Below are 22,099 nucleotides of genomic sequence, written 5' to 3' on the forward strand. Positions count from 1 at the left end.
AGCAGAGAGCAAGCTGAAGTCTGCATTCTGCTGACTTCACAGAAATCAGTCCAGGCACCGCACCTTTGTGACAATGGAAGTCGGGATCCCCAAGGTGCCTGGACTGACACCTGGCTCAGCCTCTTAGCGAGCCCCTGAGAGCCTGAACCGGCCGCTCCCCACCGCTCCACAAACCAGCGTTCCTATGAGCGAGGAGGGGGCAGAGCGGAGAGTTGCTGACTGACGGTCAATGGCTCTCTGCTTAGGGAGCTGTCAGAACCGAGTGATCGGCAGTGTTCGATCTCTCGGTCCTCAGTGCAGAGGCCTATATATATATATATTTATATATATATATATATTTATATTACACCATATTTGCAACAACGGCTGGGAAGGAGAGATACGAGGTAAGCATATGAACAATTCTTATATAGGTAACCTATTTGGTGAAAGTAAACATCTTCAGGATTGCGAGCTTTCACAAGTAGGGCCCCCCTCTTATACTGAGTTATAGTGTAAATGTACTGTCTCTCTTTATTTTGTAAAGCGCTGTGCAAAATGTTGGCGCTATATAAATCCTGTTTTAATGTTAATAAATGGTGAAAGGGTCACTTTAAGCTTTAGGATGTTGATGGATTGTATTGCTTCCACTAACTCCTGTCCTGGGTACTGTTGCCATCATGATACATTCTGCACTAAGTGTTACCCTAAAAAAAAAAAAAAAAAAAATAGATCCGGTTTCCTTAAAGCATAAATAACCGCACAGTGCTTGTGCTGTGTCGTTTAACCTGAAATACCTGGCTGATCCTGCTTGGTTCTGCCCTCCCCCTGTAATCTGACCACAGTTTATCATGGCTGCTGAGCCCTGACACCGTGGTCAGTTTACATGCCTTCGTCATCTGCAGCTCTGCTCTCTTCCAAACAAACAATTCAGCCAAGCGCTCACTCCGAAGGGATCTTGACTCCCAAAACGCGTTAGCTGTCCTATCTACAAGGACATGTTCCAGTTCATGTCTGGTGAATTCTTGTAACATGATTTTAACAATCTTCATGTCTGTCAGTATGCATTTGGCATTTTATTAAATTTTTTTATAAAAGGTGACCATGGGTAATGCATGCACTAGGTGTTTGCGCCTCCTTTCTCTTTTCTTTCATGCAGCCCTGCTCTCCCCTGTCCTCTCTCCCCCCCCCCCTCCCTGCCTGTTGGCTCGAGACACTGCCCGCCCCTTCACTCTTGCAGCTATAAAAAAATATAATATTTAATATCATCCTATCTGTTATATAATGTGTCCCAGTGTCTGTGCTGTATAAAAAAAAAAATGCAGATTTCTACCTGATCTCAGAGCGTCTTCCGGCACTCACGTGACTCTTCGGCTCTTCTCCTCCCATTCTCCCGGCTGATGTTCTTGGCCCCCTCCAACTATAGCTGTCAGCCAGGGAGAGGAGAGAGGTGAGGAGTCAAGTGTGTGCCGGGAGACGCTCTAAAACAAGGTCGAAATTTGCATTTTTCTTTTTTTATACTGCACAGACACTGGGACACATATCGTTCTATAACAGATGGGATGATATAAATATAACATAGTGGCTAAACAAACACTTTAAAAGGAATAAAAAAAAATACATATACTACTCACATGTCTCAGATAGCTGCTGGAGATGTGGAGAAGAGTCGGGAACACTCCTACATATTTTTTGGACTTGCCCCAAACTAAGAGAATTTTGGGAGGCTGTCCGAGAACTGGCACAGGAATTTACGGACTTTGAGATTCCAATGGACCCAGCTCTGTTTCTATTGCATGTTTCGGATACCCCTATGAGAGGATATAAAACGTCAGTTGTATATCATATATTAAATGCAGCCAAATCATGCATTCCACTGAGATGGAGATCTCAGTCACCACCTACTATTAGGGACTGTATATGTAAAATTGAAGATACTAACAAAATGGAAGATTTACGATTCACAAGACTACATAAAAAAGGAATGTATGAGAAGACTTGGGGCTCTTGGAACTCCTTCATCCTCTCAGAGAGAGGACGAAACATGCTTAGTCAGGGGAAGGCTCAAGTTTGAAATCTACAGGCGGGTGCATGGGAGAATAACAATTTGCATATCTATAACCCCCTTCCCCATTAAATGGGGTTCGGGGTGTCTCCTTTTTTTTTTTTTTTTTCTATCTTTCTTTTCTTGCACCTTTTTTTTTTTTTTTTCTTTCTTTCTATTATAAAGGGGAGGGGAGGATGGGGGGGGGGGGGGGGAAGGGAGGGAAGAAAAAAAAAAGGGAGAAAGAGAGAGGAGAGAAAAAGGAAGGCATAATGAACAATATTATCAATGCAGGAATTGTATAGCTTTTTTTTATTATTTTTGAAAATTTGGTATGTCAGATTGCATAATGAAGGACAATATCTTAGTATCCTGCTGATATAGATATACTGTTATTGAGCGTTTATATGCCTATCTTCTGTTTTTGTTTCTGAGAGAGACATGACTGATTGTTGATGACTATGTATTGATGTAATTACTTTGATGTGAAATGTCAGTTTCTTTTTGTTTTTGTTTTTCTCTTTCTTGAATGAATAAATAAAATATTGGAAAAAAAAAAAAAAATACATAAAAGGAAAAAAAAAGTTGTGCCAGGAGTTCCACTTTAGCAACATTTTATTTTAGTGGGAGCTCCACCTAAAGCAGTATTAAACCAAAAAGCAAACCTTTATTAAATGGCAGCCTATCAATTCTTGGAAGTGGTGGCTGTATTTGTTTTCTTTTTTAGGTGATCTGGCCGGCAATTCAGCTTTTTTTCAAAAGAACATGCTCTCTTGCAGATTGTATTAGTTACAGGGATGAGACAAACTGTTTAACACTGGAAAGGGTTCTTACAATGACCAGCTTTTACTTTATTTAAAACCTTTATCCCAAAAGTAGAAAAAAAGGTTTGCTGTAGCTGCTTGTACAGTGTTGGCTGGAGTTTAGCTTCAATTTGTTAGTGTATCTAAATCTGCTAGTACACTGGTCATCAACCTTTCGGCCCTCACGGACCACTAAACTCACAACTTTAAATTCACACGGACTACTGACATGCCTTCTACACACAATGCTCCTGAGATTTGCCCCCCTCCCCATGAATTACACTGCTGCCTTATACACACAGTGCTCCTGAGTGTTGTCCCCCTCCCCCTGGATCACACTGCTGCCTTATACACACAATGCTCCCAAGATTTGCCCCCCTGCCCATGGATCACACTGCTGCCTTATACACACAATGCTCCTGAGATTTGCCCCCCTCCCCATGGATTACACTGCTGCCTTATACACACAGTGCTCCTGAGTGTTGTCCCCCTCCCCCTGGATCACACTGCTGCCTTATACACACAATGCTCCCAAGATTTGCTCCCCTCCCCATGAATGACACTGCTGCCTTATACACACAATGCTCCCAAGATTTGCCCCCCTCCCCATGGATGACACTGCTGCCTTACACACACACAATGCTCCTGAGATTTACCCCCCCCCCCTTGATCACACTGCTGCCTTATACACACAATGCTCCTGAGATTTGCCCCCCTCCCTATGGATCAAACTGCTACCTTTATACACACAATGCTCCTGAGTTTTGCCCCCCCCCCTCCCCCTGGATCACACTGCTGCCTTATACACACAATGCTTCGGCCATCACATCTAATGATTGGTAAGCTACAATATATTACATTTTTGATTTTGGGTTTAATACGGCTTTAAAGCGAATTCATTTTACAGAAATATCTAACCATGAAAGAAAAAAGAAAACTTTATAGTTTTCCCTGAATGTAGCACACAGTGTGTTGGTTCCTCCATGTTTCAGGTGTAAGGGAAATGAGGACCAGCTGCATTTTACAAATGGCAATGCTGGAGAATGGTGGGGGGACCAACCTGAAGTGTTTTCATGTAACCGATAGGCTGTGTAGTAAGGGAAAGGCATTTGCTTGTCAAGATGACTGTGTGCTCTGAACTGCTGACATTTGACTCTCATTACTAGCACCAAACTGAGATTTGACTGCTGTCTCCTCCCCTCTATGCTGGAGCCGTGCACAGGGGAGGCAGGCAGGGCAGGCGGTGTGTGTGTGTCTTCTTGAGGATTTCTTTGTGCCAATACAGAAGTGCTTTGTGGTTGGCCATCTGGGCCGGGAGGATTTCCTCGCAATTCAAAGCATGACGTGTGTCTCAGTGCTCTGGGATTTGCTGTGAAAGCTCTGGAGGTTGCGAGGAAACGTTGACAAATTCGACTTTAGGACGTGTGAAATAGGTGCTAGGATGGAAGCCAGCTTGCCTGACCTCACGTCTGTGGGGCTTTCCTCAGCGCTGGGGAACCTCTGCAATGGTAACGTATGCGTTCTGTCATGGCTGCACCCCAGAGGGCATAGGTATATATAGCTCAGGAGACTTCGTAGGTCAGGGCTAATGCTGATCATTTTTTATAGGCTTATATTTCTCACTCCTTTCTAGAATTTAGGCGATAGCAAGTTTCACCTCAAACTAATAAAACTAAAAATTGCAAAGAAGTGCTTTACTTCGAATGTGGCATTTAAAGTGTACCTGTCGCCAGAGGCAGACGCTTTCTTGGAGCAGAAAATGCAGACATTTGTTGCATTAAAAATGTGCCAATAAAGTATACATGTCACCAGAGGCAACATTTTCTTGGAGCAGAAAATGCAGACAGTTTTTGCATTAGGAATGTGGCATTGAAGTATACCTGTCACTAGAGGCAGATTTTTTTTTTTTTTACAGAAAATGCAGATTGTTATTGCATTAGGTCAGGTGTCTTCAAACTATGGCCCTCCAGTTGTTCAGGAACTAAAATTCCCATCATGTCTGTGAATGTCAGTTTTACAATGCCTCATGGGACGTGTAGTTCCGCAACAGCTGAAGGGCCGTAGTTTGAGGATCCCTGCATTAGGTGCTTATAACAAACCTGTGGCACGAGGCATGTAATACGTCATGCTCTACTGACCATTCTTAGCTTCAAGAGAATTGGTGTGCTAAATGTTGGGAGAGGTTGGGAAATGATCACCTAAAGCAGGTACTAATATTGGATACTTTTTGTTGCTTAGCTTGTAGTATGTGAAGTCAAAACTTGAATTTGCATACAGTCTCTGTATTATTGGAAATATTGAAAACCTTTAAGTGACCCTGACAGAGAGAGAAGAGTAGACTACCTTTGCTGGTCTCCTAAAAAAAAAAAAAAAAAAAAAGTGTTTGTTGTATGGCTGTGTTTCAGTGTTTTAGGTCAGACCCGGAACATGCATGCTCTAAATAAGGGGCCTTCAAACTTTCTCAACAAAGGGCTAAGTTTACTGTCCTTCAGACTTTATAGGGGTGCTGGAGTGTGGCCAACTGAAGTAAAAAATGTTGTGATATCAGTGGGAGGAATAGTACCCCATTGTTGGTGTCAGTTTAAAGGAATAGTGCCCCATTGTTGGTGTCAGTGGGAGGAATAGTGCCCCATTGTTGGTGTCAGTTTAAAGGAATAGTGCCCCATTGTTGGTGTCAGTGGGAGGAATAGTGCCCCATTGTTGGTATCGGTGGGAGGAATAGTGCCCCATTGTTGGCGTCAGTGGGAGGAATAGTGCCCCATTGTTGGGATCAGTGGAAGGAATAGTGCCCCATTGTTGGTATCAGTAGGAGTAATAGTGCCCCATTGTTGGTATCAGTAGGAGTAATAGTGCCCCATTGTTGGGATCAGTGGGAGGAATAGTGCCCCATTGTTGGGGGTCAGTGGGAGGAATAGTGCCCCATTGTTGGTATCAGTGGGAGGAATAGTGTCCCATTGTTGGCATCAGTGGGAGGAATAGTGCCCCATTGTTGGTATCAGTGGGAGGAATAGTGCCCCATTGTTGGTATCAGTGGGAGGAATAGTGTCCCATTGTTGGCATCAGTGGGAGGAATAGTGCCCCATCGTTGGAGTCAGTGGGAGGAATAGTGCCCCATTGTTGGGGTCAGTGGGAGGAATAGTGTCCCATTGTTGGTGTCAGTGGGAGGAATAGTGCCCCATTGTTGGGGTCAGTGGGAGGAATAGTGCCCCATTGTTGGGGTCAGTGGGAGGAATAGTGCCCCATTGTTGGGGTCAGTGGGAGGAGTAGTGCCCTATTGTTGGTCAGTGGGAGGAATAGTGCCCCATTGTTGGTGTCAGTGGGAGGAATAGTGCCCCATTGTTGGTGTCAGTGGGAGGAATAGTGCCCCATTGTTGGGGTCAGTGGGAGGAGTAGTGCCCTATTGTTGGTCAGTGGGAGGAATAGTGCCCCATTGTTGGTGTCAGTGGGAGGAATAGTGTCCCATTGTTGTGATCATTGGAATAACACCACCCAATTGTTGGTGTCAGATGAAAGAATAGTGCCTCCTTCTTGGTGTCAGTGCTCTAAAGTATTGAAATTACTTAGATCTATACTTGTTCAAGGTCAGTGAGGATGCACTGAAGCCAGTGTATGACAGCCAGGTATTTAGCATTTTCAGAAGGAATGGAAGCCTCCAATATTCTCTCAGGGCACGTATTGGAAGAATTGCAGGCAATGGATCCGCTTGACAGGCAGTTGGCATTTCTGGAGAGAGGTCAACAAAGGCAGCCTACATTTTCCTTTTATGACATCTTTCCTATACAGCGGTATCATGGTGTATTGTCAGCGGAACACATGGCTGTTTTATCACTATTCCTGTGCTGTGCCCTCTGGAAAATTCAGGAAATGTTACAGCTGCCCTCTTTCTGTAATGGGCCTCATGTACAATAACAATTGAGTAGCTACTGTAATAATACATATTTTACTTTTCCAGATATTATGGGACTCATTGTAAATCTTTCTGAGAGCGTCCACATAATGATTAGGTTTCGATGTGTCCGGAACTCTGTGTGTGCGCAGTGTATTTTTATTGGGTCCTCATACAAAGGCTTGCAGATTCTCCCTTTATTGGCCTCTAGTTTTAAGAGAGAACCAAAATGATTGTCAATTAGCCTGCAATATAAAGTGACTCTACTGTGAAAAATTAGCATTAAAGGATAACTCCACTTTTGTGGGGAAAAAAAATTAACCGATCAAAAAAAATAATATAGCATATACATATGTGACACAAGTCATAGTGTAATTGAACGTTCTTTAAAATTACCTTTCATTTTCAATCTGCAGCCGCTGTAATTTTCTGAAAAATGCAATATGGCTGCCTGGAGGGGTTCTGTACACAGATGGTGTACAGAACGCCCCTCAGAAATTTCATTTCCTGCTTGTGTGATTGGCTTACTGATTTTCCCAGAAGTCTGCACGAAGATACAATTCAGATTTGAGCATCCCCAGCAACAAAAATGTATTTTTTGGTGAGATTCTCTCAAATGGAAATCATGTTTAAAGGCGGGGCTTGACAAATTTGCCTGAAATCTAGGAGCCAGCTAAAAAAGTTAGGAGCCAGTTTTTTTTTTTTTTTTTAAACTAACAACCAAGCTTTATTTAAAAAAAAAAAAAAAAACTGATAATTTACACATAAATATGACTAGAACCCCACTCTTCTCTATAGGGCAATCGGATGGAAACAGACCGTCTGTCTGTTTCCATCCGATGCCATCTGATCCGATCCATGGATGGATAGAAAATAGAACCACCATCCGTCTGTTTTTGGCGGACAGGATCAGATGGCGGCAGATTACCGCTCCATAGAGGAGACTGAAGGGTCCGATCAGGTCTGCCTGAGAAACTGACAGGCGTACCTGATCAGACAGCCTGTGTGAAAGGGGTCTTCGGCTGTGTGGCTGTGGCATGGCAGGGAGATGATAAAAAAAAAAATATATATATATATATATAAAATATATATATAAAATATATATATATATATATATATATATATATATATATATATATATATATATATATATATAATTTTTTTTTTTTTTTATAATTGAAAAAAAAAAAGAATTATTATTTTTTAAATAATTTAAAAAAATAAATATCCACACTCCCTGTCCACTTACCTTTTAAGCAAATTTAAGTAGACAGGGAGCTGAAGCCTGCAAAACTTCCATCTCCATTCCCTCTTTGCCCGAAGGAGATGGGCAGGCAGTGGAAACAGTCATTAGAGACTGCTTGTGAAACTCCTGGCCACCACAAGAGGGCGCCAGTTCCCCATTGGAAGCCTCATCTCACAGAAGAAGGCCGAAAAGCCGGGGCCTCAATTTTCGGATGGCGCGGAAGTCCGTGCACTCGGGGTGGGGGGCGCAAAAGGGACAGGACACCTCCTGTAGGGCACCCCAGGCGCCAGGTCGCTAATTATAGTCGCCAATGCGACCTGGCGCCCGTGGTTTGTCGAGCCCTGTTTAAAGAGATATAGTTCACGCAACATTCCTCATTAGAGCTCTGCAGGTGCAGCAGCTGATTGAGAATTATAAAATCACTCCTATACAGATTCACTATGCACATGGACACAAAACAGCTGTTTCTTAAAAATAACGAAAGGTCGGAATCTGCAGCAAAGTTTTGTAAAATCCCTGCAATGTACATAGATCACCCAGGGGGGAATGTTGTGTTTTTTTTTTTTTTTTTTTTTAAAGTGAAGTTACTGGTTAAAGTTCCCATTACTTGTGAAAGAAGAGTGTAAATTCCTTTCCTGGTGCCTGCACCGCTGAATTTTGTTCAGTAGAAATGATCCACCAAAATCTGCTGATAAACCAACATTTCTGGTGCTGTTGATCTCCTGAGTCCCCTGCAGCTCTCCTTGGTGCCTTCTGCTGAACTCCATGTCACTTCAGTTTCCTGTACTTCAGGGGATCATTTCTACTAAGCGGAGTGGCGTATGGCGACATGGGCATCGGGAAAGGCGAGCATACACTCTCTTCTTTCACAAGACTGCAGGAGTTTTAATATTTATGTTTCCCTTTAAAAACCAAGTCCGGGATGTTTGTTGCCACAGAAGCAAGGTCTGACTGGTTTGCGGGACCTTAAGCCGGCCAACCATGGATTGAAATTTAGCTGGTTCAGCAGGGACAATGCTGATCAGTGTATTATGATGGCAAGGAAATCTCCCTGCTGTCAGAATACAAAAGCTCAGCGAGGAGAATTCTCTCATCCACATTGATTGTGTATATGAGGGAATTGAGTCTTTCTTTTTTTTCAACCCACTGGCTAAACAAAACAAAATCAGTCATCACCATTGATGTGTTTAGGACCAGGATTAAAGTAGAACTATAGGCAAAACCTTTTTTTATTTTGGATAGAGCAAGGGAAGGTTATAACCCCTGTCAGATCTTTTATTTTCACCAGCCGTGTCTTATTGTGGAGGTTTTCCTTCACTTCCTGTCCCATAGCCAAACAAAAAGTCAGGGGAAATCCCTGCAAATTAAGGGAATTCCTTGGGAACCCCCAGATCCCCAGTACTAGTGTCCCCATTGGAAGATTTCCCCCCAAATTATTTTTTTTGGACAACCCAAAATTTAGGATTTCTTTTACTTTCACTTTCAATGTTGATGGTAAACTGGACAAATAGGGTGAATCTAAAGCGGCTTTTCAGTCATTTTTTCATCTTTCCATCTATTATATCTTCTGCCCTTTTAAATATGGATAGTAAAACTTTTATTTTCTGCCAGAAATACCTTCTACAACCCACGTCCTCTCTGTCTGGCAATTCGCCTAATCCTAGGCTAATGAGGCTAATGACATCATTCACAGCTCTCTCTCTCACTCTTGTGAGAGTTTGCCAGCAAGGGAGGAGGGGGGAGTCATAGGAAAGCCAATGAGAGCTGCAGAGCTGAAGGGGGCTGGGTGAGGGCTTAGATAACAAGAGACTGCAGCGATCCATGAGTATTTGAGAGGAGAAATGTGCAGGCAAGCAGTAGTGTGAGTCTGTGTGTATGTATACTATGTGTGTGTGTGTGTGTGTGTGTGTGTGTGTGTGTGTGTGTGTATACACTGCTCAAAAAAATTTAAGGAACACTTTTTAATCGGAGTTACTAGCATCAAGTCAGTTAAACTCCTGGGATATTGATTTTGGTCAGTTCAGTAGCAGAGAGAGTTGTTAATCAGTTTCAGATACTTTGGTGTTATTGACATAAGCAGGTGCACTAGATGGGCAACAATGGCACAACCTCCAAAACAGGAATGGTTTTACAGGTGGAGGCCACTGACATTTTTACTCCCTACTCTTTTTTGACTGTTTTTCACTAGTTTTTGGCTAGGGTCAGTGTCACTACTGGTAGCATGAGGCAATGCCTGGACGCTATAGAGGTTGCACCGGCAGTCCAACTCTTCCAGGATGGCATATCCATACGTGCCATTTGCAGAAGGTTTGCCGTGTCTCCCAGCACAGTCTCAAGAGCATGGAGGAGATTCCAGGAGACAGGCAGTTATTCTAGGAGAGCTGGACAGGGCCGTAGAAGGACCTTAACCCATCAGCAGGAATGTTATCAGTTCCTTTGTGTAAGGAGGAACATGATGAGCACTGCCAGAGCCCTACAAAATTACCCCAGCAGGCCACTGGTGTGAATGTCTCTGACCAAACAATCAGAAACAGGCTTCATGTGGGTGGCCTGAGGGCCCGACAAACTAGTGGGCTCTGTGCTCACTGCCCACCACCCTAGAGCTCGATTGGCATTTGTCATTGAACACCATAATTGGCAGGTGCGCCACTTGCGCACTGTGCTTTTCACAGATGATAGCAGGTTCACCCTGAGTACATGTGACAGATGTGAAAGAGTCTGGAGAAGCCGTGGAGAATGTTATGCTGCCTGGAACATCGTTCAGCATGACCAGGTTTGGTGGTGGGTCAGTGATGGTCTGGGGAGGCATATCCATGGAGGGACTCACAGACCTCTACAGGCTAGACAGTGGCACCCTGACTGCCATTAGGTATCGGGATGAAATCCTTGGACCCATTGTCAGACCTGACGCTGGTGCAGTGGTTCCTGGGTTCCTCCTGGTGCACAACAATGCCTGGCCTCATGTGGCGAGAGTACACAGCCAGTTCCTGGAGGAAGAAGGGATTGATACTATTGAATGGCCCCCACGCTTGCCTGTCCTAAATCCGATAGAACACCTCTGGGACATTATATTTCAGTCCATCTGACGCTGCCAGGTTGCACCTCCACCTGTTCAGGAGCTCAGTGATGGCCTGGTCCAGATTTGTCAGGCATGCATACAAGTACGTCGCGGCCATACAAACTACTGAGTACCATTTTGAGTGGCTGCAATGAAATTTCTGTAAAATGGACTAGCCTGCTGCATCATTTTTTTCACTTTGATTTTCAGTGTCTTTGTGTTCAGCCCTCTGTAGGTTGATAATTTTCATTTCCATCAAATGATTTGGCATCCTTTCCTTCCTAACACATTAACCAGTCCATATTAGTACAGATCTCCAGCATGAGATTTTTCCCAATTGAGATCCGATGTGTTTTCAAAGTGTTCCTTTAATTTTTTTGAGCAGAGTGTATGTGTGTGTATGTATGTATGTATGTTTATGTGCCTGTGTAAATCCAGGAAGTGAACAGTCAGCAGCTTCAGCTGCCCACAGTTAAAATGGCTGCAGCCAGACTTAGTGGAGGGAGATTTCTGCAGCATATTTGACAAGTGCAGAATCACAGCATATATAAAATAATATGCAAAGTGGTTGAAGGGAAGCTTCAGAATGGGAAAGATTGTTTGTTTGTTTGTTTTTTTTTTTTTTTTTTACAAATTATGTGAGCAGGCTGTAGTTTCTCTTTAACCGGAGCACAGACAGCAATAAAAACCTCCACAGGTGTTCCAATCCCTTTCCACTCTATCCATAACAAAAAAACGTTTTGCCCGAAGTTAGACTTTAATATACTGAAAAATATATCACTCTGTAGTATGCATTGAATTACATTGTATTATTTATTCAGATAAAACCAATCTTAGGCCCCTTTCACACCTATGCGACCTAAGTCACGAGATTTTGCCCCAATTTTTTTGCTGCAGTTTTGAGTGGACTTAAAGCAATGCCTATGTCTATGGACCTCAAAACGCATTAAAATTGACCAAAGTAGTGCAGGGACTACTTTGAAGTCGTTGTGACTTGAAGTCGCACAGATATGAATGGTACTCATTGGAAATCATGGAGTACGACTTGTCATGCTACTTTGCAGTTCTAAATTGCAGGACAAGTCGCACAAGTGTGAAAGGGGCCTTACAGAGCTCTGTACAAAGTAGGGTGTAGTAATCTCTTTTATGACAGATTATACATGTAGGTATATAAGACAAGTAGGGGTATTTCACACCGGCCTGCATACATTATGCTGCGTACAACCCATCTGCGATCACACTGTTTACTTTTTCTTATTTATTTATATTCACAACATAATATTTATTTTAAGTCCTTTGCAGCATGGTGGGGGGACATTAAAGAGGTTGTAAACCCAAACTTTTTTTTTTTTTTTTACCTGAAAGAGAAATGCATAATGAGCTAGTATGCAACGCATCGGGATCGCGGCATCCGGCCATCGGATTGGCCGGAGCCGCGGTGACGTCACTCCCGCGCACACGGCACGGGGCTCTGAAGGAACGGCACCAGCGGGCGTTCCTTTAGAGCGCATGCGCCAGTGATGTCACTGGCTGCATGTAAGGTAAATATCTCCTAAACGGTACATGTTTAGGAGATATTTACAGTACCTATAGGTTATCATAGGCTTATCTATAGGTAAAAGTTTTAGAGGAGGGTTTACTTCCTCTTTAAGTACCGTGCAATGCTCTGCGTAAAACTTGAGACGGACTGCATTTTTATGCAGCGCACCTCAAGGCAGTGTTATGCTGTGAACAGGACACATACTATACAACTGGTTTCTCTTTAACTTTGAGCCTATTGCCAACCATACACATGCCGAATTCCATGCAATTTTTTCCTTCGAAACTCACACCTTTTGAATTATTATTCGTTTTTTAACCATTAGCGGGGCTGCAGCAATTGCTGATTTTCATGCAGCCATCGAATTTGAGTGATCTGGCATGTTGGAAACTTTGGAAAACAAATTTCTAATCAATGATGACGAGAGAATAGTGCCAGAAATATAATCAAAAAAGAAATGCACATGAGCTGTGACCTGGAAAGAAAGTTCTCGGCCACAAATTTTCTTTTCTGTAACATGAGGTGAAATTGAAGGCTTGGTTGGCCGAATTTTAAATCAATGGTGGCACCATCAGATTACAAAACGCACAAAACGTTCTATTTTCAATCGACTGATCGTATTGGTATTCGACCCATGTGTAGCCTTAATACATTAAAGCCCCTTTCAGACAAAGGATCTGACCAGGACCACCTGTCAGTTTTTCAGGTTGGCTTGATTGGACGGTCCATTTATTCCTATGAACTAGCGGGTGTAAACAATTTTAGTAAATAGCCTCCAGTGTCTCCTCTGCAATAAAGAGCCGTCTGCTCGTGGTTTTTTTTTTTTGGTTATGTTTTTAGTTCTGCTTTAAGTGTAAGCTGACTATCTCCTATTTCATTTTAAATTCTCTGAAATGTAATCATGCAGATACGAAGCATCGAGCAGGCAAAATGTGAAAGCCGCATCAAATTTTACTTTCAAGTATGTGTTACTGAAATCATTTACCATCCAAAGGAGAATTTCTCTGTTTAAATAAATTATGTTCAGTTTTCACTAAGCCATTGTTTGCCAAGTACACCGTGGGGTATTCACACTTAATTTTGGTATTGCTTGATGATGAGTTACGCTGGATTATTTTGGTTATTTGCTGCTGGTGTCTGGCTTCTTTCTCACTATTCTATCCCTCTTCATATTGGTTAATACCAGGTCATTTATCCGGCCATATACACCAACCATTGTCTTATGTCTTATCTGAACTCATGCCAAAACTTCTTTTTTTTTTTTTGGACCTGATGGGATTTTGATTTTTTATAGCTTAAGAATCTAAATGCAAATAAATACGGACTTTATACTTTTTGGTTTTCTCCTTGTACACCAAGTACCAGTAGATACCTGGCAGGGGTTCCCTCCATTCCCTGTGCTTCCCAAAACTACAAAGAACCGGTATCTCTAGAGGTACACTTTAGGCCCCTTTCACACTAGTGGACCGTTCAGATCCGCCTGTCAGTTTTTCAGGCGGATCTGAACGGATGCCCCATGCATCTCTAAGGGGCATCGGATGTCTGTTGACATCCGATCCTGTCCGTCAAATCTGGACGGATGAGAACGAACAGACGGTCCGTTCTCATCCGTTTCCCCCCCCCCCCCATAGAGAACAGCGGGGACCTGACAGCTGTGTCTCTGCACACAGTGTGGAGACACAGCTGCCATCCTGCTCAGCGGGGGATTGGCGGATCGATCCCCCGCTGAGAAAAACTGAGTCCACCGACGGACTCCCTGTGTGAAAGTGGCCTAAGGCTTCATGTTGGCTTTCAAAGCATTTGTATAGGCCACAAATTTCTTTATATGATGACTGGCTGATGGCGATTTCCTGCATGCCCATTTAACGCTGATTGCTATATTTAGTATTGCTTTAACAGTTGTCTGCTTTCTCTGTATGCGCAGTGTAAACAGGAATGCCAATAGTGAAACAATGTTTCAGCTATATATAATATATATACACATGTATGTATGCTAAATCACTACTTCTACATACTTCTGTACTACTACTATATCTAAGCAGTCTTGTGCCTTTTTTTGGTCTGATGCAAAAAGCCCTCTAAATAAAGGGTACTCTGTAAGTAATTTTATATTGCTAGGAAAAAAATGAGTGGCCTTTTCTGGCAGCTTCTGAAAATGCTGTTTTCCTGGTTGTCATGCTGGTCCAGTGGCTTTAAAATTGTTATTTACAAGCACAGAACAGGTATGCAAATCTTGAGTTAGGACTTAGTGATTGTGTGTGTATGTGTGTGTGTGTATATATATATATATATATATATATATATATATATATATATATATATATATATATATATATATATATATATATATATATATATATATATATATATATATATTTTTTTTTTTTTAATAACAAACATGTTATACTTACCTGCTCTGTACAGTAGTTTTGCGCAGAGCAGCCCCCAATCCTCCCTTTCTGGGGCCTACCACTGGCGCTCCAGGCTCCTAGCACCTCATGAATACCCCCATAGCAAACTACTTGCTATGGGGGGCACTTGTGCAGGCTCAATTCAGAGCTGGGCTCTGTGTGTCCATTGACACAGATGTCTATGCAGGTCACACCTGAAATCACCAAAAATGGTACAGAAACTACTTTTTCATATTGATGCGGAACCGCAAAGTTGTCATTACACTGATTTGAACAGTTGCATTGCTGACACTAGGGTGCGACAGGTCAAATCGCGTGACAAGTCGCTCCGGTGTGAACGGGGGCTAAAGACTGCATGTGCTCTAACACCATGTTTTCTCCACCTGCAATGTGTTCTGTATAGGATCTCAGGCTAGCTGTCTTTCGTATAGTACATTTTGCAGGTGTAGCGTTTAATCACCATTTCAGAGTTTGTCAGCTATTCTGTACCCCTTCTTTCTCTTTTTACTGGGTTGCACAGGCACTCAGTGATGAAGTCAGCAGTAACTGTTAATTAGAAGACTCTGCACACAATCCCTAAGGGCCTGTACACACAATTAGAAAATCATATGAAAAATACCGCTTTGGAAGCAATCGTACAATCATCTGATTGTTAGTACAGAGCTTTTGAGAGCCGATCACGACTAGTCATGCGAACTTATCTGATCAGACAAGCACAGAAAGGTTTCTTGCACGATACCTGATCCTATGATTTTTATTCATTCAGTATATTTGTCATTTGTAAATACAATACAAATACGCTGCATCATTTCAGAATTTTTTTATCGGTCATACGAGTATTTTTGTAACTTTTGTAACCTCTTCCTTGTCAATATAAAATTAGCATGCAAAAAAAATAATCTCATTGTGTGTACCAGGCATCAAACCTTTAACCTACAAAGATTGCACAAGCTGTATTTCTGATACACATCCGGCCTGCAGGACAAAGGCACCTAGTCATAAATCAGCCAGATAACTGCTACAAGTCCTCCTAGAACAATGTTAAAGTAGAATTAGTTATTGCTAAAAAGAAAAAAGTAAAAACAAATTAGAATTCTTGCCTCTTTTTTTTCTCAGAACAGATAAAGTTTGGAACACCTGTCGGATTTGTTTGTTGTCTGGATCTGTGTTGAGGGATCTTCAGCTTCAGAGGATTTAATTATCATTTTGGCATTTGCCTCCTATACATGACTACCTTGCTCGCTGATAGCCATGTTTACTGAGTATTTCATAGTCCCAATTTTGGAGCCTAGTGTTCCCTGGTTCCAACAACTGTGTTTTATATGTTTACAGCATAGAAGCATAAGAGAGTGCAGACCCCAAACCACCCACCCAAAAACAGTGAAAACCTTGTTGACTTTGGCAGAAATCCACTTTATGCTGTACGGGTCAGATCAGGCTTTTGGACAGTTACTAAAGTTTCAGAATGGCATTGACAGTTTACTGTACGCTTCATCCTGTTTGGCATGTGAAGTTTTGATATGGTAGCACAGTAGACGTTAACTTTTAACCTGTATTAAGTTTTCTCAAAGACAGTTAATTACAAAACAGTTGAGAGTTACAGACAACAGATGGGTGTTTTTTTCTTTCAGTTCTCCGACTATGCTCTTTGTGCTTCTAAAACACCAGGAAATTTTCTATTGTGTTTTTTTTTTTTTTTTTTTGCTGCCATGTGTATATAGATTGGAATGACAGTTATATATTTATTTTAAATGAATCCCATTAAAGAAGTAGTATGGTCAAAGCTCTTTTGGCCATACTTCTCCCGTGGATCACAGGAGGGCACTTAGTTCTACACTCCTGTGGCCCAGATTCAGATGGGATAAAGTCAGCTGTCGGCAAATGTTACAGAGCCAGTCCAGACTCTACAGGGATCCTGACAATGTCGAGATCTGCCCAGATCCCTGACCGGCTGCTGGCTCAGCCTCTCAGTGGGCCGCTGAGAACATGAGCCAGCTGCTCCCACCCCCTCCACAGCCCCCTGCCCCAGTGAGCACTGGAAGGGCAGACCAGAGAGCCGGTGACCTTACAGTCACCCCTCTCTGCTCACTAAAGACTGAAAACTGAGCGATCAGTGGTCTTTAATCTCTCAGTTCTCGGTCTTAGAGGTGGCACAGATCCGATGCCACATTAGACCGATGCTGCATCTGCCTTGGTGAGTATGAATGTATGTTTGTTTTTTGAAAACCTGCATTTCCCTTTTAAGCAAAATGTGCACATTTTGCACAGTTCATATTTCTGTGAATCCAAGACCTTGTAATTCCTCCCAGAGACCTAAAGTAAGAGTGCAGTGGTATCCATAAAAATAAATGCTTTATTTACCCTCCCTTTAAAAACATACTCGCAAACATAAACTCTTGATAATGGTATATAAAAAAATGCTATAGAAAGCATTCCTCTGGCCGAATCTCTCCTCTACAGTGTGATGATGTCACAGATGGGGGCAGGGCTTTCTTAGCTGTATGTATATTGGCCCGCCCCTATCTTTGACATCATTACACTGTAGAGGAGAGGTTTGGGCGGAGGAGCGCTGTACATAGCGGTATTCTTATACGTCATTATCGGGAGAATTCATTTTTATGGATACCACTTGTAATAGTTGAAAATAAAACTGACCTGATCTAAAAGGAAATAAGGTGATCTTTGTGTAGGTCAGCTGAGACAGTTGAAGGAGTGCTGACAGGTGCCTCTTGACCAAGCATTTCATGGGATCCTTCTGCTAACAAGCGCTTTTTACCTCCCTTAACTTGAGAAATCTGTGAGCAGTGAGGATTCACTGCCTAGTCAGGAGTAAGGACATAGTTCCTTGCTGGGATCTCTGGTCCTGGCAATTTTTTTCCTTTTTCATTTTAAATGTAACTTTTTCCTATCTTTGTTGTTTTGTTCCTGTAACAATCTCCAATTGACTGCTGCACTGGCTGACGGATAATCTAGATCCAGAGGGTCCCCCCCCCAAATCTGTCCAGCGAGCGCGCGCAGGCCTCAGCTCCGCGCTAGGTCGGCTACGACATAGCCCCACTGGACGGGGGCTGGCCTGCGAGTTAAACGTCTCGCGAGGGCGCATACGACCTGGCCTCGGTCTGAGTTGCAGTGTTCCTGCTGGCCGACGGCCCCCCATTCCGATGGAGCGGGGACCACTCTGTTCCTAGTATGGTAAGTAGTTGTCCCCCCTCTACCCCTGGAGGGTTTTGGTGGTCCAAGGTGGATTTGGTCCTGGGAAAACAGGCTAGCAAAAGCGTCCCCCTGCCTTGCCCCTACTTCATGTGTCTCATCAGATCCTGAATCTATATCGGTTACCCTTCTGGGTCTGCGTCCACGCACCCTGCAGGCTCAGATAATGAGGATAAGTTCTCTGCTCCTCTAGCCGTGCATGAAAAGGCGCTGGTGGATGCGCGGATTGTGTTAGTGTGTGTAACTTTAAAGATGGCGTATGTGGCTGATGCTGCGTCAGAGGCGCCGGTCTCTTTTTTGTCCCGATTCTGACTTTGGAACGTTTTCAGTGGTTATACTCACACCTGTTTACAGTTGCCAGGAAAGAAAGTAATGTCCTATTCTGGACCTCAAGGCGCTAAACTGCTTTGTGCGGGTACAGAAGTTTCCAAACGGAGTCCATTTGCACGGTAGTGATGTTCCCTACATCTGGTGGGATTTTCTCGATCGACATCAAGGACGCCTACCTTCACATTCCAATGTGCGGTTTAACAGGGCTTCCTCCGCTTTGCCGTGGGTGAGGAGCATTCTCAGTTTGTGCATTACCCTTTGGTCTCGCCTCGGCTCTTCACAAAAGTGTTGGCCCCCGTTACTGGCGTTGCTGCGTCAGCGTGGGATCGCAGTACTGGGGTACCTGGACGATCATCTTCTGCGAGCGGAATCTCTTACTGCTCTGATGGACAACTTGGAGATTACTCTGCGAAATCTGAGGGAGTTTGCTTGGGTTCTGAACCTTCAGAAGTTGGCTCTGGTTCCACCCACAAGACTGGACTATCTGGGTCTGACTCTGGACTCTTCCTTGTTTCTTCCTCTGGAAAAACTCAGGAAATTGCAGGAGGCAATTCAGCTTCTGCTGTCCAGCAGACGGTCATCCCTCCGGGCTTACATGCGGGTGCTGGGCCGGATGGTGTCTACCTTTTTAACGCGGTTCCATTTGCACAGTTCCACACTAAATCTCTGCAAAAAGAGATCCTGGTAAAATTGGACAAGAATCCTTAGTCTCTAAACAATCTGATCCTGTTGAGCCGGGGTACAAGAGGGTCCCTGATCTGGTGGCTTTGTTCTCCTGCACTTCGACAGGGAAAATCCTTTCTCCCCCTGTACTGGACGGTTGTCACCACGGATGCCAGCCTGTCCTGGTGGGCAGGCGTCCTCGGCACAGAATTTGCTCAGTGGATCTGGACTCTTCCAGAGTCCAAACTGATGATTAATGTACTGGATCTCTCTCCGAGCGATGATTCGGACAATGCCGTGGCCTATGTCAATCACCAAGGGGGCACAAGAAGTGTCCTGGTGGCTCTGGAAAGTAGATGGTATAATAAGGGGGGCAGAATGATTCTTTCCAGCCCTCTCTAATGTTCACATTTCAGGGGTGGAAAATTGGCAAGCGGATTACCTCAGTCGACAGGCGTTGGACCAGGGGAATGGTCGCTTCTTCCGGGAATGTTTCATCATTTGTGTCTCCGGTGGGGTACTCCTGAGGTGGACCTGTTAGCCTCTCTCAACAGGAAGGTACACCACGGCCTCGGGATCCTCTAGCCAATGCCACATACGCCTTAGTGGCTCCTTGGAGTGAGTATTGTCTGATTTACGCCTTCCTCCCTCTCAAACCTCTGTGAAGACTTCTGTGTAGGATCGAGGCAGAAGGGATTACGATCATTCTAGTGGCTCCAGACTGGCCTCACCGCTCTTGGTACGCCGATCTGGTACGGCTGATCGCCGATGCTCCTTGGAGACTTCCTCTCAGGGAAGATCTGCTGTCCCAAGGGCTAATCTTCCATCCTGCTTTACAGTCGCTGGCTTTAACGGCTTGGCTGTTGAAAGCCAGGTGCTGAAGGATAGAGCTTTGTCTGAATCGCTAAATCCTACGCTGTTAAAGGCTAGAAAACCTACCTCTAGGATGATCTACTATTGTACTTTTGAAGACGTACATTGCGTGGTGTGAGTCTCTCTTGGGGTTCACCCTCGCCCATTTTCGGTTGCTCGGATATTGGCTTTCCTCCAAGCGGGGGGGGGGGGGGGGGTTTGGGGGATTAGCACCGCCTGGCCTTGAGTACCATCAAGGGCCAGGTTTCCACCATAGCATTTTTTTTTTTTTTTTAACATTTGTTGGCCACACATTCCTTGGTGCGTACCTTTTTATCCAGGGAGTTTGACACTTGTCTCCTCAAGTGCGGTCTCCATTGCTGTCGTGGTACCTCAATTTGGTGTTGTCTGTTCTTCAGAACTCTCCTTTTGAAAGACTTCGGGAGGTTCCCCTGCTTACGTTGTCCCAGAAGGTGGCCTTTTTGGTGGCTATTACTTCTGCGCGCAGGGTGTCAGAGCTGGTGGCCTGGTTTTGTCTTGTCGTTCACCTTACCTGGTGGTTCACAGAGATAAGGTGGTTCTTCATCCCGGTTCGTCGTTCCTTCCAAAGGTTGTCTGATTTCCATTTGAATGAAGACTTAGTGTTGCCCTCCCTATATCCCAGGCCTAAACATCCTAATGAAATTTTCTTACTGTTCCCACCCCTCATGTCTGACACTGCTTTGGCTTATCGTAAAATCCATTTCTCTGATGTTCATTGACACCACCAGTGTGCAAAAGTATATTTGATTTGGAAGAATAAATCCTCTAACGTTGGTTGTCTTATGTGTGGATGTTGCTGCATGTAAAGCTATTAAAATATTTTTTTTTACATTTTAGGATGCCTTGAGACTGTCGATAATTATAAAGGGTGCCTTTAAGATTCTGTATAATTTTAAAGGGTGCCTTAACTGAAAAAAGGTTGAGAAACACTGCCCTAGCGCAATACAGGTCATTACACGGGGGGAGGGGTGGTGAAGAGTTTTTTGTACAGATCACACGGAGGTGAAGGGGTTATTCTACAGATGTTCTGGATAAGGGAGATGAATAGATTAAGATAAGAGGACAGGGCTTTGGGGGGTGCGCGTGTGAAAGACTATCCCGCAACCTTGGAATTCACGAATACCCTAATCTGGAACTAATGAATGATTAAATAGTTCTTCTTCTTACTCTTCTCTGTTGTAAGGGGGAGAGACGGGATGCATACACTGCACTGTTTATATTTGTGATCACTGTGATCATTCATAATACAGAGACCTTTCACACTGAGGAGTTTTTCATATGCTTTGGCGTTAAAAAAAAAAAAAAAAAGCCCCTGAAGGGCTCACATAAACTGCCTCCCATTAAACATTAAAATCAATGAATGCTTTCACACTGGAGCGGTGTCTTGGCAGTGTGGTGAAAAAAAAAATCAGGCATGCAGCATCTTTGGAGCATGTTTGGAGAGCTAAAAAAGAAAAGTGCCTTGAAAACGCCCCTCTCCATTGAAATAAATAGAAAGCACCTGAAGAGCGCCTCATTATGGTTTTTGGAGAAGTTTTTGAGTAACATCTCCTTTAAAAAACACACCGCAAATGCCTGAAAAGAGCTTAGTGTTTTATGAGCAGTTTAGAAGCGCCTCAGTGTGAATGGGGCCCTAAATATAGTAACACAGCTCCATTCATTGGGTGCAACGCTTCCCCCTTTGCTTTTGTTTGTGGAACATGCATCCACTCTCCTTTGCCACCAGCAAGACTGTTAGTCACATGATCACTTGTGCACATATGGTAATGCACATGTGCAATGCTTTAACAGGGGGCTGCAGATATTGGAAAGTTGTGATTGGCCTGCTTGCCCATGATGGGCACATCATGGGTAAATGGGTGGATCACAATTTTCTCTGGTCTCCAGCCTGTATGCTGACTGTTGGCCCACCATGTGGCTGTACACTGCTTTGTAGTCCCAATGGGGGAAATGTGGGCTGTAGTGGTTCCATAGTCTACTAGTGATTGATAGGATTTAAAGTAATTGTGAGGCCGGGTTCACACTGATTCAAGGG

General features: G+C 43.6%; 1 protein-coding gene across 6 annotated transcripts in view; it reads left to right on the forward strand.

The window, feature by feature from the left end:
- EML4 (EMAP like 4) overlaps nt 1–22,099 on the forward strand; it is a 351,241-nt gene that overhangs the window by 170,393 nt on the left and 158,749 nt on the right. The window contains exon 1 of one of the 6 annotated variants that reach the window (XM_082252332.1): nt 4,058–4,334. The exons of the other annotated variants lie outside the window; for them this stretch is intronic. Coding sequence (XP_082108458.1) covers nt 4,268–4,334 — 67 coding nt within the window. The 5' untranslated portion in view covers nt 4,058–4,267. Of the gene's footprint in view, nt 1–4,057; nt 4,335–22,099 lie in introns of those variants that run through there. 6 annotated transcript variants of the gene reach the window in all.

Source organism: Pelophylax lessonae (assembly GCF_965119305.1).
Source record: "Pelophylax lessonae genome assembly, chromosome: 3".
NCBI classification, from domain to species: Eukaryota; Metazoa; Chordata; class Amphibia; order Anura; family Ranidae; genus Pelophylax; species Pelophylax lessonae.